This window comes from Hippopotamus amphibius, chromosome 2, assembly GCF_030028045.1.
Source record: "Hippopotamus amphibius kiboko isolate mHipAmp2 chromosome 2, mHipAmp2.hap2, whole genome shotgun sequence".
Classification (NCBI taxonomy): Eukaryota; Metazoa; Chordata; class Mammalia; order Artiodactyla; family Hippopotamidae; genus Hippopotamus; species Hippopotamus amphibius.
The window spans coordinates 131690672-131708164 of NC_080187.1; the positions used below are offsets into that span (position 1 = coordinate 131690672).

At 36.2% G+C, this 17493-nt stretch overlaps 1 protein-coding gene across 4 annotated transcripts in view; it reads right to left on the reverse strand.

The window, feature by feature from the left end:
- Nucleotides 1-17493, reverse strand: part of LRRC28 (leucine rich repeat containing 28) — a 172549-nt gene that overhangs the window by 151139 nt on the left and 3917 nt on the right. For all 4 annotated transcript variants that reach the window (XM_057721441.1, XM_057721440.1, XM_057721442.1 and 1 more), the window contains exon 3: nucleotides 2303-2343. In XM_057721441.1, the coding sequence (XP_057577424.1) occupies nucleotides 2303-2343 (41 nt within the window). The remainder of the gene's footprint in view (nucleotides 1-2302; nucleotides 2344-17493) is intronic.

The following is a 17493-nucleotide window of genomic DNA, read 5'->3' on the forward strand; positions in this document are numbered from 1 at the left end:
CAAGGAACTAAGGGAGTCCTCTGGCCAATAGCCAGCTAGGAACTGACGCCCTCAGTCCAACGAGCTGCAAGTAATTGGATGAATCCTGCCAACAACCACATGAGTGAACACAGAAGAGGATCTTTCTTCAGTTGAACTCTCAGGTAAGTCAGCAGCCATGGCTAACAATCTTGATTAGAGCCTTGAGAGAGACACTGAAGTAAAGGCATTCGGCTAAGCCAAGTCCAGATTCTGGACCTTCAGAAAATATGAGAGAATAATTGTTTATTCTTTTAAGCACGCCTACATTTTAAGAATCTACATTTTGGGGTAATCAGTTAAGCAGTAATAGATTATTAACACAGATGGATATTTACTTAACACAAAAGAATTGTGTTAACTATAAAACCAGCATCTTTCTCAGCAGTCAGAAAGAAGACAAGGATGCCCACTACCTCAAGTACAATTTCACAGTGCTCTAAAGAGGAACTAGCCAATGCAATCAGAAAAAATAATTAAAGATCTGGAAAAGAAGAAATAACACTATATTTTTGGACATGACAGTATACCAGGAAAACTCTGGAGAATCAATGATAAAACTAAAACAATAAAGGGTTTCAGGAAGGAGCAAGATATAAAGTTAACATGCAAAAACCCATAGTGCTCCTATATAAAAAAAAAAATAGCTGTTAGAAGATATAAGAGATAAGGAAAATCATTTACATAACCAAAAAACCCTAAATATTTAGGAATAAAGTATTAGAAATGTTTAAAACCTATATGAAGAAAAATATAAAGCACATATTAAGGACAGAAAAGTGGACCTAAAAAAATGTTGTCATCCCTGTTCTTGGAAAACACACACTGAGGTATTTAGGGATAAAGAACCATGATGTATGTGACTTATTCTCAAAAGCTTCAGAAAAAAATAAGTACTTATATAATATGTATAAAGAGACTGAAAGCAAAAACTTGATAAAGCAAATGCAGCAGAACATCACCAAAGATGTTTAAACTGAACCTAATCCAAAGGAAACAGAAAAATCCAGATATCTACTTCAAAAAGACATTTTGAGGGGAAAATTGGGATAATTTTAAATATGAACTGTATATTAGATGATACTATTGAATTAATGTTACTTTTCTTAGGCCTAAAAATAATACAATTATGTGCAAGAATGTCTTTATTCTTAGGAGATACCTACTAACGTATTTAGGGGTAAAGTATCATAATGAGTGCAACTTGTGTGTGAGAAAGGGAGAGAGGGAAGGAAGGAGGGAGAGAGGGAGAGTAAAGAGAGGGCAGGAGAGGGGAAGAGAGCAAGGAAATGCAGCAAATATTAACTGGTTAAATTTAGGTGAAGACTTTACAGTTGATCCTTGAACAACACGGGTTTGAACTGCACAGCTCCATTTATACTCTAATTTTTTTTTTCAACAAGTACCTCCTACAGTACGACACCATCCGAGGCTGGGTGCGTCCACAGATGTGGAACTGTGGATATGCAGGGCCGACTATCAAGTTATACTGGGAATTTCAGCTATGAGGGGGTCGCGCCTCTGACCCCCATGTTGTTGAAGGATCAATTGCATGGATGTTCACTGTACTATGCTTTCAGCTTTTTTGTTGGTTTGAAATTTTTCAAAATAAAAGGATGGGTAAAAAAGAAAACGACAGAGACTCCCAGCATGTAGATGAAGATGTAAAGTTAGCTTTCCCTACTTTACCTCCTGAAAATCATGCCGATAATAAAAGGAACAAGAAAAGGTGATGCAAATTCCTCCTTCAAGAAAATCAGGAGGCAGATAGAAAGGTAAATACAAGATATTGAAATTCCTTATCTTCCTTAGTGAATAGATACTTAAAGTTGATGTACTCGAAAGCAAAGGTGTAAAGATTATTTAGTATTATGGCGATAAATCATCAACAGAACTAAAACAAATGTAGGATGTAGGGAAGAAGGCTTTTACTCTATATTTTAAATCTTTTATACCATCAGACTGTTTATATCAGTATCACATGTAGTAGTAGTAATTATAATTACATGGACCATCCAGAAGGATTCTGTGACAAAGAAAAAAATGTATCTTTCATCATCTTCACTATTTTGAAGTGAGATGTTTAAAACACAAATTTAAATGGTAAAATACTGTAAAATACTATTGGCTTTAGCAGAACCACAGGTACACCTACATAAGCACCATGATCATAATAACAAAAAATAATAAATTAATACAATAAAATTATATTTCCTATTATTTCAAATAACTTTAAATTATGTTCATTCTTGGTTTTTTAAAATATTTGAATAAACAGACTCACAGTTCCACAAGGTTTGGAAGCTTCTGAGCAAGGTTTTCTGGCTGAAAATTAAAAACTTAGAATTAAATTTTATTTTTGAAAAATGTATAAACATTTCTAAATAGCTTAAACACAAAGTACTACCTTTTGAAGGGCTGTAAATTTTGAGAAAATGTGAAAATCATAAATCAGCAGGTCTAGGTTTATGCTTACATAAGACCATACTACAATTTAAATTTATACATTTGCACACTTAAAATCAATGTCCCTTGGAGAAACCAGATTCCATGGTCATGGAAGAAATGAAAATGTTTTTAACAGGCACAGACAGAGGGAATAACACCATGTGACACGAGAGCCAGAGACTGGAGTGAGACAGCTGCAAAGCCAAGGAATCCCGCTGGCAACCCCCAGAAGCTCAGAGAAAGGAACAGATTCTCAGAGCCACGAGAAGGAACCAACCCAGCCAACATGTTGATTTTGAACTTCCAGCCTCCAGAACTGTGAGACAATAAATTTCTGTTATTTTTTAAGCTGCCTAGCCTGTGTAATTTGTTACAGCAGCCCTGAGAAAATAATACCTACCCCCAACCAAAGCAAAATCCCAAACTGCTCCTCAGGAAAAAGGAACTGAAATCCCAGGGGGCCAAGACACCAATACCTAACTAAACTAAGGATGAACAGAATAAGCTGGAGCTCAGGTATAAGGGAGTGTCACATCTGGCCCAGGTTTCAAGTTCAGAGTAGGAGTGTAATGTGGCAGGAATAGGAAACTGGCCATTGGGAGGAGAGGAAGGGAGATGGGCCTAGGTCTCTTACACAGAGTCGTAACCGTGGAAGGACTTGTTGTTCTACAAAAAGAATCCTAGAAAAATTCCACTCACAGACTGAAAGCAGACTTCTCTCTGCTGGAGGCCCTGGGTAGGAGGAAAAGCCTCCTGTAAGTAACTGAAAGTCAGCCTGCATCTCTAACACACACACAGACACAAACACAAAGACAGAAGTTGTTAAAACTGAAGGAGCACACTGAGTCAGGAGTAATATTTTTTTTTTATTCTATGTTGAAACATACTGTAGAGTTAAGCTAGATAACAGTCACAAAGAATCAGGAATGACTTTTTAAAAGAAATTATGTCTAACTTGAGGCCTGAAAGACAAGTATAAATTATCAGAGGGTGCCATGGAGTGGGGAGGAGGAGACTTCTGGTTAGTGTTCTAGGTACGTGAAGCAACATCTGAAAAGACAAAGAAACAGGTATATTTGGGAAATCATAAATACAATGTTTCCTGCTCTAACTCCCCACCAGTACTCATGACATAATCTTATATTTTCAAAAACCCTGTTATAAAAACAATCGTGTCAATAGAAAAACAAAAGTTTGGGGGACTATACAGTTTTAGATTTGTAACAAGTACTTTTTCTCACAGAAACTTAGAAATAGTGATTATCATTAGGAAAAGGACCAGTGTTGCTACTCTCCATCTACTTTTGTATCATCTGAATCTTTAACAATGAGCATGTATGTCTTTAAAATTTTTTAAAAATTAAATTTAAATTTAAAATGTAGTCTATAAATTGCTACATAATTGAGTGATCAATCATATTACATGCAATTTAGGTTCTAAACACTCAATAAGAGAAATGCCATTAGTTTGGAATTTCTAGGCCATAGGGTATGAAGGTATATGATTTTGCAGAGAGTACCAAGAAACAGATTACTAAGGGCTTATATTTTATACTGAGGAAAAACTATTTTTGAAAATTCTGAACACAATGGAAATCCACTGGTGTATCTTAATCAAGGAGATAATTAATTTCATATTGACATATACAAATATTTAAATACTTAGCAACAGTACCTCAAGCTACTTACATATATAACATCCCTGCCCTTTCATAATAACCAAATAGCAATGAATATGAATACTGTTATGAAGTCAGTGAAACATTTATTGAGTTTCCATTTTTGATAAAACCACTTTTAGTTTTCAATTAAATGCCAAAAGCTGTGATTCCTTTTCCCCCATGTTTCAACATCAACATCTGCAATGAGGTCCTTCAATGACAAGTCTTTCCTTGAATGTTGCTCTTGGATCTGTCCAAATCCCCACAATGTTTCTTTCAGTACTGGTATCTCCCCTAGTAAGAGGAATATACACTTCCACTTATGGGCATACTTACAAGCATCCCAGGCAAACTAAAGCACTCTGTGGGTGGGGGAGGGGAAGTAGGAGGCTTAACAGCTATTCCTCTAAAAAAGGAAAGGCTTGTCCAGGAAGAAGTGCTATTAGCTCCTCATCTGGTTTGATCTGCTATATACAGTATCAATATCATATGTGGCTAACTAAAGGACCCACAGTCATTCTTTCCAGATGCCTACTTGGCTCCATCAGACAGCACTGCAATTTTTCCATGACAAACTAGTTACCTCTTGGAGCTATTTAGCTACACACACAATTAAGCACTGAATAATGTTTCTGCTGCCATTAGTGCAACACTATGTCTTTATTAGTGATTAAGTACATTGTGTTTTAATTTAAAAATGAGCACACCAACCCTGGGGAAACTGCAGTTCATGAGAATACTGGGTTTTAAAAAAAAACCCAAAAGCCTGGTAAATAATCAGCCTGCTGCATAGGTTGTGGCTGACACCTACTGGTGTTCTACAATATCATTCCCTGCTTTCTAGTGGCACGTTTTAGCAATGTAACTAAATAATGTAAGAGAAACACTATGAAAAATGGGTAAGAGACTGGACAACCATATGTTAACATAAACATTTTGTTACTCTTTGGGTAACTAAGCGCTGATGCTGGATTACAGATGCCTTACAAAGTAGTTTATCTTCATCCATAGGATTTAGTCTATTAAGCGTTAAAATGTTTTTAAATTTTAAAATCCTGATAGATAAAAGCAATAATCTTAAAGTGCCTTGCAAAATTGTTATTACTATTATTTCCTTCTTCTTCACAATTCTGACATACAAAAGTTTTAATAGATAAACAACCTGTACCCAAATTCCTTGAGTATGAATACTTTCTACTAAACCACTTGAAAATTGTTTTATAAATTAAGCCAAAATTCTCTTCATTAAATCTCACACTATCACTTAACTAAACATTTTTTTTCTTTACAAATAATGTAAAAGTAAACTTCAGCAAGCAGTTAGTATAAAATTTACCTCGAATTTTGAATCAATGATGCATTACCAGGTCCTTTTACGGAAAACTTTCAACCCCCTTAAAAATGGGAATGTTTTAAAATTGTGTATCTTGGAACAAATATTTCAAATATGTTGCAAGCACATGTTCAATCGTGTTCTCTTGTAGTCACTGTGCACCATTTACTTTCTTTTCTCCTCCTTCTGGGCACCTGGTAAGATTGCACGTTTCTCTTCAAGCTCCACATGGCTAAGTGACTTGTTTTGGCCAATGGAATTATGTCTAAGTAGAGGTCTTAGAGAGCCTGAGCTAGAAAGGTTCACAGTGACCTTTATCAGCCTTCATCCCTGAGCAAAGATACCATAAACCAAAGTCCCCAAGAGATCTGAGAGAACAGTGCAGCAGGAACAACAAATCACCGTGCTGGTAACAACCACTAGGATTCAGGATTTAGCAAAACCTGTCCCACCCTACCTCTAACAATACATTTCAAAGAAGTCACAAACTAAATGCATAGTTTTCATAGCAGTTATGAAAAGCAGAATGAAGTCAGACTTCTACCTCACACCACAAAAAGTTAACTCAAAATTAACTAAACATGGATCAATGACTTACGTCTAAGAGCTAAAAGCATCAAACCCATAGAAGAAAACATGGGTAAATCTTCATGATCATGGATTTGGCAATGGATTCACAGGTATGAAACCAAAAGCCGGAGCAACAATAGGAAAAATAAACTGGACTTCATCAAAATTAAAAATCTTTGTGTGTAAAAGTACATTTCAAGAACGTGAAAAGGCAACATATAACATGGGACAAAATATATGCAAATCATATATCTGATAGGAGTCGGCATCCAGAATATATGAAGAACACTTACAACTCAACCACAAAACACAAACAACCCAACTGAAAAATGGGCAAAGGATTTGAAAAGACATTCCTTAAAGAAGATATGCAAATGGCCAATAAGCACATGAAAAGATATCCAACTTCATTAGCATTAGGGAAATGCAAATTAAAACCACAGTGAGGTACCACTTCAAAACCACTAGGATGGCCATAATTTGTTAAAAATGTAAAATAACTATTGATGAGGATGTGGAGAAATCGGAACACTTGTACATCACTGGCAGCAATATAAAATGGTTCAGCCACTGTAGAAAAGTTTGACAGTTCTTCCAAAAGTTAAACATAGAATTGCCATAGGACTCCATAATTCCACCCCTATATATATATACCCAAAATTATTAAAAACAGGTACTTAAACATGTACATGTACACCCATGTTCACAGCAGCACTGTTCATAATAGCCATAAGGTGGGAACAGCCCAAATGTCCATCAATGGATGAAAAGATAAACAAATTATGGTATACACATACAGGGGAATCTAATTGTTATAAGAAGGAATGAAGGAATGATACACACTACCACTTGGATGAACCTTGAGAACATTTTGCTAAGTGAAAAGAAGCCAGGCACAAAAGGTGACATATTGAATGACCTCATTTATATGAAATATCCCAAACTAATAATCGAGAGGGATAGAACACAGATTGGTGGTTGCAGGGCTGGGGTGTGGAGGGGAGTGGGGAGAAACTGCTTAATGGATAAGGGGTTTTCCTTTGGAGTGATGGATATGTTTGGAACTAGACAGAGGTGGTGGTCGTGCAACACTGAATATACTAAATGCTACTGAAGTGTCCACTTTAAAATGGTTAATTTTACATTATGTCAACTTCACCTCAATAAATTATTTTTAATTTTAATAAAATTAATGAAGTTTTGGTACTGAGGGCAAAAAGTACTTCAAAACCACCACAGCATACTCAACAAGCTTTCTAGTTAGAGCAATAATTTGGTGTCTCTGCTTCTGGGCAAGCATATAGCACAAGTTAAATGCCATGTGGCTCTTTGAGAACAACCAAGGTAAACCTCTTTTACTACGAAGAATATTAGTTCATTCCTCCTCCAGTACTTCTCCCCCCTTTTATATATGCTATAGCGCAAGATCTCTCAACAGGAAAGTCAGAAGCCCGGGCAGGCTAATGGGAACACAGAGAGATGAGCAGCAACTCCTTGCCTTGTCCACAACGGCAGAAAGGCCCTCCACGGTCCTGCTCACCACTGGCTTCCCAGCGTCCCTTCCCACTTACCCTCTTGTCTCTTGGCTCACTTCCCATTAACTACTCATTTTTCTCTTCTAAAATTTCTCTCCAAATAAACTTTAAGCACACCAAAAAAGCATGACCCTTGTCTTAAACATTTGGCGTATTTCCTTGGTGTTTCCGGGAGGCAGATAAACACAACAGAGTCTCACACCTGCATCTACCATCATCAAAATCTCTGACAGTTAAGTTTATTTCTTCTGAAATGAGTCACACAAAGGAACATTATTAACGACGGTTCTCACTTGAATTATCCTATAATGACTACACTGTGCAAATAATGGGTAATCTATTCATAAGCAATACAAAAAGATAAGCCCAAACATATGTGAGTGTTTTACAGGAAAATGCCAATTTTGATTATTTGGATATGAAAGCATAACATCTTTAGGGTTTTTTGTTTATTTTAATGGTTCTAAAACAAACAAACAAACAATGAAAAACCGTGGCAAATACCCAAATTTCCTGGAATGCATCCATCAAAATAATCACAGATATTTTATGTCCCAAGTTCATTACAACAAAAATTTCATTGGAAATTCATTGAATACAAGCATTACAAACAAAGCTGTTTCAAAAAGGAAAGAAAGGGGGAAAATTGAGGGCAAGGAAAATTTTACAAAATGTGGACAAGCTCTTTTGTTTCTAAAGCTGTCTTTGAGGTACCTAAAAAGAACTCTGGGATAATTTTTCTTTACAATTCTGTAGGATTAACACCCAGTGGCAGTTTGACTTTCATGATAAAAATGAGTTGCTACTATCATACATTTTAATGTATTCTTTTTTTTTTTTCAGTCGCACACCACTGGTCCAACAGAACTTTCTACAACGATGGAAGTATTCTCTATCTACACGCCCAATATGGTGTCCACGAGCCACATGTGGCCACTGAGCACTTAAAATGTAGTTATTGTGACTAAGGAATTGAATTTTCAGTATTATTCTGTTATAATTTAAATATTAGTACCACATATAACTAGCAGCTATCATATTAGACAGTGCAGAATTTATATCATTACACTCACTACCAATTTTTCACTTAAACTCAGCTCTTTTAGATATAAAACATAAAAGAACTACTTAACTAACTGCACGAATGATAAAATTTTTAGACTATTTTTCTTTGAAATGATGAAGTATTTGACATTTATAGAGGCTAAAATTATCATCTTAAAAAATATAAATAAATAAATAAATGTTAAGTATCTGCAAAACTGCAAGTGTTTTACTGCCAAAAATGTAAAACAAACCTCAAGAATATTTTTTACTTAGCAAAAACTCTTACAGAAAAATATGCTCAAAAATTAAAAAAAACTGTACATCTGGTAAATTTACGAAACTGAAATATGTACAGTTGGTCTTCTGTGTGTGCGGGTTCTGCATCCTTGGATTCAACTAACCACGGACCAAAAAGATTCGGGGGAAAAAAATTCCAGAAAGTCCCAAAAAGCAAAACCTGAATTTGCTACACCAGCAATTATTACATAACATTTACACTGCATTCACAACTACCTATATAGCATTTACATTGTATTAGGTATTATAAGTAATCTAGAGATGATTTGAAGTATAGAGGAGGATGTGCATAGGTTACATGCAAATACCAAGCCATTTTATATAAAGGACTTGAGCATCCTCTGATTTTGGTATCGGAGGGGGTACTGGAACCAATTCCCCGCAGATACCACAGGTTGACTGTATCTGAATATTTTTCAAAAGAAAATAAACATTAAAAATTACTTAATTTCTTCATGAAGTATTAATATTAAAAAAATGAAAGCTATAAAGATATCATAAACAAGGGTTGAAGATTAGATCATTTGCCCCCCACCTATTTTTTATTTTAAAAAAAACCTATTTAATATGCATTCAATACGTATGACTTTATAAATGGAACTTCCAAGCAACAGAAATAGACGCAAAAAAGAATACTAAACACTTTTTCCGTAAGTCCAGATCAACCATTTAAAAATACACCTAGCCTTTATAATTCTATACGTTTATGACATAATTGTTTGTTTTAGTAGGGAACAGTGTTCCAAGCTCAATGTATGATATTTCAAGCATCTTACATACATTTTATCTATGTCTATCGAGAGAGAGAGAGAGGAAGAGGAGAAGAGAAGAAGAGGGAGAGACAGAGACTGATTCGATGGGGCTAACATTTAGAAATTGGTACCTCACTCTTAGTGCACAGGTGCCTCATTTTTAGTATGGTGAATGCTTGAAAATGAATTTAAACTGTGGAAACATACTAAGTAATGGCTTCTGAGCCTTCTGCTTGTACACAGAATCCCTCAAGTGCACAAGGATAAGGTCTAGTGTTAGATAAAGATCTGTATCCCTGCCACCCACCTCTTTCTAAACCCTCCCACCTAATTCCCCAGGCAAAAACTACAAAAATCACAAAGAGTGGGTTAAACCATGTTCCCCATATTTCTTTAAGAAAGTATAGGATGATGCATGTTGTAAAATTATTTCTATCAAGGACAGTTAGACTCACAGTAAAACTCAGAGGTAAACTTCAAAGAGGTAACTAGGAAAGCTCACCTAACATGGAACACCTCATTGCTCCACAGTGGATAAATGTGATTAAATTTTAACTACATAGTGTTAGGCTAGAAACAGGTTATCGATAAATACCTGCAGAATTAAAAAGCAAGACTGACTGGACTACAAATTAGAAGACCTGCTTTTTGCTCTAACTGACCATAAAATGACTTTAGATCTACTTATTAATCTCTTCTAAGCTTACTTACCTCAAAAAGAAAAACTGCCTAAATTATGTATAAAGCTTTGAAATTCTATGATTCAATAGAATAAATTATAGGCCAGACATTCATTTTCCAAGCTATTTCAAATAGTTTGTCAACTATTTGACAAGGAGCTACTATCAACCAACCAGTTACAATGAGAGGAAAAACTACTTAAACCTGAAAATTCAATAGGAAAAACACCTCTGATGTATAACAAAACTCACACTTTGCAGGCACAGGAGTATTACTGAGACGAGGTACGTTTGTAATGAATGTCTTGCAGGACTACAGCATATGTTATACATAAGCATTAAAACATACACAGGGCATCAGAATGCTTTACATTTGACATACTCGTTTCCACACATTCAATTTAAGAAATAACTTAAGATGCTTTTACACAGTGCTAACTTGAGAACAGAGCACTCACAGTGATTATGGAGGCCCTGCACCCTAGCAGCAGCGGAAGCTGCAAGGGTCCGACAGATTAGGGAAAAACAAGAAGCCTCTGTGCTGGAATTCAAAATGAACAAATCAAACAAAAACAAAACCATTCCCTCTCCCTACTTCTTCTGGCACACCTGACTGCATGGGGCTCTTTCTTTTACCATCTCTTTAACTTATTGTTTTTCCCTTCAAGGTGTTCTGATGTTCATTTGATCCAGATTCTACTCTTGCCAAATTCAAAGTGGGCAGAGTGTGTAGCTATGTGACTTCTCAGTCATCGACCCTTTTCACCCTCAACCCAGCCACTGCTGCAAGGAGCATTAAACGCGGGCATCATGGCCACTGTAAATCAAAATGTTCAGATTCACTGACTAATAAAATTTGAGAGCTGGGTAAGATCTTGCACTAAATTCCAACAATCTTATTTTGATTTTTAATTATAAAAATCATAAATATCTACTGAAAAGAATATAAACCAAACTTAGTAGTAGGACCTTTCCCTTTTACTATAAACACTTAAATGTAAGGCTCTGTTTATTCCAGCTCCCACCCCTCACCTGTGCCCTCCCCTCTTCCACAGCCATAATCACTATTAAGTTTGATATATTCTTTTTTATGCCTTAGTTTATTTGTCTATAAAGTACGAATAATAGTGCCTATCTCATAGGATTGTCTTGCAGATTAATTAGATTAATACACATAAATCACTTAGTGCTTGGCACTTAGTAAAGACTCAAACGATGGTAGCTGCTACCAGATTTTAACATATCCCATATTGATGAACACTTAACGTTTTCACAATTTTTCATCATATACAATGTTGTGATGAGTATCCTTGCTCACGTGACTATTTTTTCTGTTGGGTAAATCCTTGCAAGTGAAAATGCTGATTCAAACATATGTGCATGTAAAATTCTGCTAGATATGGTCCAACCACCCACCAAAAATACTGGGTCAATTTCCACTCCCTCCAATAGTGTGTGAGAGCATCTTCTCTCTATTGTCTTCAACACAGGGCACTGATAATCTTCAACACCATGTATTAATCTTTTCCATTCTACTAGGTAAGGATGATCAATGCTTTATCACTTCTCCTATTGAAAGTTAAACATCTTTTTGTGTTTTGACTATCTGTATTCTTTTGTGATTTGCTTCATCATACTTGATGGGGGAGGGACTCCTCTGGTGGTCCAGTGGTAAAGAATTCGCCTTCCAATGCAGGGGATGTGGGTTCAATCTCTGGTCGGGGAACTAAGATCCCACATGCTGTGGGGCAACCAAGCCTGAGTCACAACTATTGAGCTCACGTGCCTCAATGAAAGATCCCGCATGCCTCAATGACGATCCCGTGTGCTGCAACCAAGATCCAATGCAGCCAAAAAAAAAAAAGAAAGGAAAAGAAAAGAAATATTTGATGGGGGAAGGTCGGGAATGTTCTCTTCTGGGCCAGTAGGAAATAAATAACATCTGCACCTCATCCACCCCCGCCCCAATTCAAGATTGTGATGGACATACCTCTTCTTCCCTTCAATCTCAGAAGGATATCATTTCTAAGTTCTCTCCTGTTGCATAGATTAATTGCTTGATCAGCATCCAGCTACTTTTATTGTTCTTAGCCATAAGCCAAACTCCCCTCTTTCACTAAAATTTAGATGCCGCTTTCTTAACCATTCATCTTTATAAATAAAACTGGCCACAGGTGAGAGCCCCATCAGTACTTGGGGAGGTCACTCTTCCACATCCCCACAAAGGCCTCCTGCCTATTACACTCATTAAGAGAAGCTGGCAAACCCACTGAGTGGTTTTGCTTCCAGGTTGAGTTTTTTTTTTCCCCTGCAAGTCGCCTGCAGCCTTCTATTTTATAAACGAAGGAAGTGAGGTCCAAAGACATAAAGCACAGAGGATCTGGGTCTATTACTTCCTACTACTAAGTTTTGCTACCAAATCATGGAACACTCTCTTCCTTGGACTGCAGACCTCAAATGCTTCCACTGATAATTCCTGCTTCCATGCTATATTCCTCTCTAACTCTTAGAAAGATCACAGCTACTTGGGGGGAGGGAGTGCAGGGACTGGGGTGCAAGGGGACAAGGCAGACTCTATCTCAGCCCCCTCCAGCCTGAACACGCATATCCTGTTACCATCTGAAACTTCCCCATGGCTAATGTCTCTCTCACACCCACAATATCCCATCCTCCCAGGTTTCTTACTCAATCATGCCCAGTGTAAGTCTTCAACATCAACAGATCCTTTGGACCCTTCCCATTTTCCCTATTCACTCACTTCTTTCTCTCTTTACTTCCAATCCAGCTCAGACTTCATGTCCCATCATTTTAATCACTCTTGCCAAAATCCTAAAGCTCCTTAGTCCCTCTGGACCTGGCAAAAACCTAAGCCTGCATAAATGCAACATCCCAACTTCTTCATACCTCAGACAGCTGAGAACTGCAGGAGAAAATAAGCAAATGGTCCCACTATAAGCCTAGCCATCAACTGTTTATTGAATAATGCCAATGATTCTATTACCTTTCTCTAACCAAACTGCTGGGACTCTTCACAACGATATTTTCAAACCTGCACTCTCCACAATCTTCACTCCCTAAGCAGCTGGCCTTGCCTGGCAGACATCAGACAAGAACCCTCTCCACCATAATCTGTATCTTCCTTTGCACCTATCCTTCCCCTCTTTTGTTAAAGGAGGAAGGGATACTATTTCTACAGTCATTCCCTCCAGTTGCACTCTGGAGCCCATCCTTGCCTACCTTCTTAGGAATCTGGAACTTTTCATTATTCCCCTATTTCCGTATCTTCAACTCCTCTCTAATGGAGATTTCCCATCAGCTTTACACAGGCTCAACTCTTTTCTCACAGGAAAGAGGGGTAAAGAGGAAAGAAAAGAGAAAAGGAAAAAGAAGAAAAAAATTCTCCTTTTTTGTCTAGACCCCTCCAGCTCTGCCTGCTTTTCCATATCAAAACCAAGCCTGAAGACCCATCTACCTTGTTATCTATTTTTTCATCTCCTTCTCACCAATTAACCCCTCAAACTTGCATTCTACTCTCCAGAGCTTCTACCATAGTCACCACCATGTCATCATCACTTTGTCACTAAAATCTTTGGATAAATATTGATCCTAACTTTTTGCCACTGAATCCCAGTTCATATTTTTTTTCTTCAGCTTGGGATGTCAAGAAACCAAAATTCCACAAGAGTAAGAATTTGTTCCATGACGTATCTATTGCTAGTGCCTTGAAGAGTACGGGATACTCAGTAAGAACTCAATAAATACATGTTGAATGAGTGAATGATAGTTTTCCTCCCAAGCTCCTTCCTGTTAAAGTCATTCTTTAGGGTCAATGCAAATAGCACCTTCCTTAAAAAATCTTTTACAATCCTGCTACATAGAATTAGATTATGTGTCCTACAAATGCTAGGCAGTAGGCCAGGCACTGGGGATACAGAATTTAAGACAGAGTCCCTGCCTTCAAAGACTCTCAGTCTGAAACTGTTATACCTGTACTATAGTCCTTATGCTTTTCTACTTTATATTCATTTATTTATTCATTCAACAACGATGTGGATGCCTACCACATAACAAGCACAGAACCTATATTTCCTGTTCTCTAACTTCAAACTACCACAACGATCAGAGACTTAATAATTCTTGAACTGCATTTAAAATAATTACAGAAAAATTCTTTAAAACATTTTCTAAGATGTTAGGAACCAAAATCATAATGTCTCCTAACTACTTCTTATTCACCTATTAATTACATAACTGAATTCCTATGTAACTTATTCACATTATATTAAAAAAAAGTTTTAAGATTTTTCAGTTATAGAAATAAATGGTAATATTGTATAATTGAAATACTGCTAAAAAGTACTTTAAGAAGTAAAATGTGCCTACCTTTGACCCCGCAATGCTACTTTTGAGACTTGATCCTAAATACAAGGATGTATGTATATTCTTGGCCTAGAAGTTAGTGGAATGAGAATGAAGAAAGAAATCTGCAGAGAAATATATACAGTGTGATTCTCTTTTGTGGTTTAAAAAGGGAAAAAACAGAGAGTACATAATTACAGAAACACAAACAAGGAGTGGAAGGACACAACCAAACTATTAACACTGGTTATTCTAAAGCACAGAACTGGATGAATAGAAAGAGAAACTACTACTTTCCATATATTCTTCTATGTTGGTTGCTAGAAGGGCACATATCCCTTTTGTATGTAAAATATGAAAGTTTATTCTTTTGTATATAAAAAAGGTTCTTCCCTGTACTTTAGTTTTAATATGGGCATTCCCTAAGTTCTGAGCATTTGAATACAATCATCCTACAAGTATAAACCACACTGCGATACTGAGCAACTTGAAGGGAAAAAGGAAGGAAAGAAGTCAGGCATTCTCACCAAGATGCTTCATATGAAGAAGGGAGAAAGAGAATGGTGAGAAGACATTTAAACACAACAAAACAGTGTTAATAAAAAAAATAATAAAACAATGTGGAAATGGAAATGACTGGCAGCTTCCCAAGCTTCTTTAAAAAAAAAAAAGGCCAATTAACTCATAATGTGTTTGGGATGTTATCTGCTTCCAATAATGTGTTTTTTTCTTTTGGACAGTAGTGCAGTTATAAGTCAAATTTTACATACTAACCCTCTATTATTTCTATAGGAAATATACACTTTATCAATAACACCAGCAAACATTCTAAAAGCCTGAAGTCACTCGTCTGGACCACTCAAGGGCAAGTACTATTGCATCTGCTCTCAAAACCTGTGCAGTAAGCCATTCTCAGACTATACTGGATGGACGTAAGCTGTCCTATACTCAGGAGAGTCAGGGAATGGTGTGGTTGCTACCATTCCCACCATCCTGATATCTATATGGCACTTTACAGTTTAAAAAGCTCTTTGACACACTACAAGATTCAAATGTTCCAGCTGAGAGAAAGCATTAAAGTGAAATACATACACCTATCATTATAAACATACGCAACAATTTAATCCTCAACGAATAAGAAGGAGGCAAAGCATGAACTTGAAATGTGTGCTCGGGAAGCATTCTATCAGTTAAAACTGTACAGCAGAAAATACTGTACAGTAATAATAGAATATCGTAAATATTTTCATAAATAGAAAACTGCAGCCGAGAAATGGCCACAAAACCAAAAGTTTATTGTAACTTTTGTAAGCAATTTCTTCTACCCCAGTGGACTATGACTGACCACTTAGAAGTAATCCACTCACAACCTTTTCTTTGTACATCAACAACAAACATGAGAAAATCCGGGCTATAATCCTTGACAAATCACTTCTTACACTACTTCTTCTCCAAAGAGGGGGAAAACACTAGGTAAATACAATTTCACCTCATGCAATGACGATCTTGCAAAAAGGACTAATATAACTGTATATAGATTATTAAAGTTTGAAAACTGAAAAAATCTAACTAAAAAAAATCTAACTAGGTATACAAAACAGCATATACATCAACATGCCAAACACTAAAAATGAAAGATATATTTGTACATACTTTCAGACACCACAAAGATAAATGAATTTTATAATGCTTTCTACACATTGTAAGTTTTTACACAGATCAACTAAAACTTTTCCAGAAAAACACTCCATATGTATGAAGCCAGTAAGATATATTTTCAGATATTCAGATACTTTCAGAGAAGGGAATGAAGAATGGGTCCGTTCTCAAAGAACAAGACTTCATAAATCATCTAAAATGAATAAGAACTAGAATTCAAAGTGTAAGACTTAAATGAAGTTCAGTGATAATCAGAAAAGGCCACATAAAGCAAATCCATTTAAAATAAGAGATCAAATATCATAATAGTGGGAATAAGTCTGACAGGGACATTCTCTTGAAAAATATTTTAGTTTCTCTTAATCTCATAAAATTTGGGTTATAACGATAACTATCTGCTTATTCTTAGAACATAAAAAGAGTGAATCAAATGTTGGATTTTGTGGCAAAAATTTTTCCCACAAATTGGATGAGCGCTCAATTCACAGTCATTTGATTTTCACAGCACAATCATAAAGAAGGTTTTTTGGTTTTTGGTTTTGGGGTTTTTTCAAAACACTCAAAGGCTACATCAAGCCTCCTAATGCCCATCTTAATATTTTAATCTGCAAATCATTCTCTTTTTAAATACCTTTAAACCAAGTTATCCTTGTTGGCCTTTCTCTTCTTTACTTTTTAACTGATCTGTTGGGTACTGTAACATCCAAAAATCATCTAGGAATCTTAACACACAAAGAAAGTACAGGCCCAGAGAGATGCAAAGCTAAGTGAAGAGGGGTGTCTGAATGTATAGCTGGTTTACAATGTTGCGCTAGTTTCAGGTGTATAGTAAAATGATTCAGTTGTACATATACATATATTCATTCTTTTTCAGATTCTTTTCTTACAGGTTATCACAGAATATTGAGTAGAGTTCCCTGTGCTATACAGCAGGTCCTTATTATCTATCTTACATGTAATAGTGTGTGGGACTAATTTTATAAGTAGTATATTAGTGAATATTTTGCTTTCCTACACAACTCCCACAACTTCCTAACTGCAGGAACTTGGATAGTGAATTCTCACCTAATAAGAACCCCGTGTGTGTGTACTTTTATTACCTGTTTATACAACGAGAGGGGATATACATCTTGG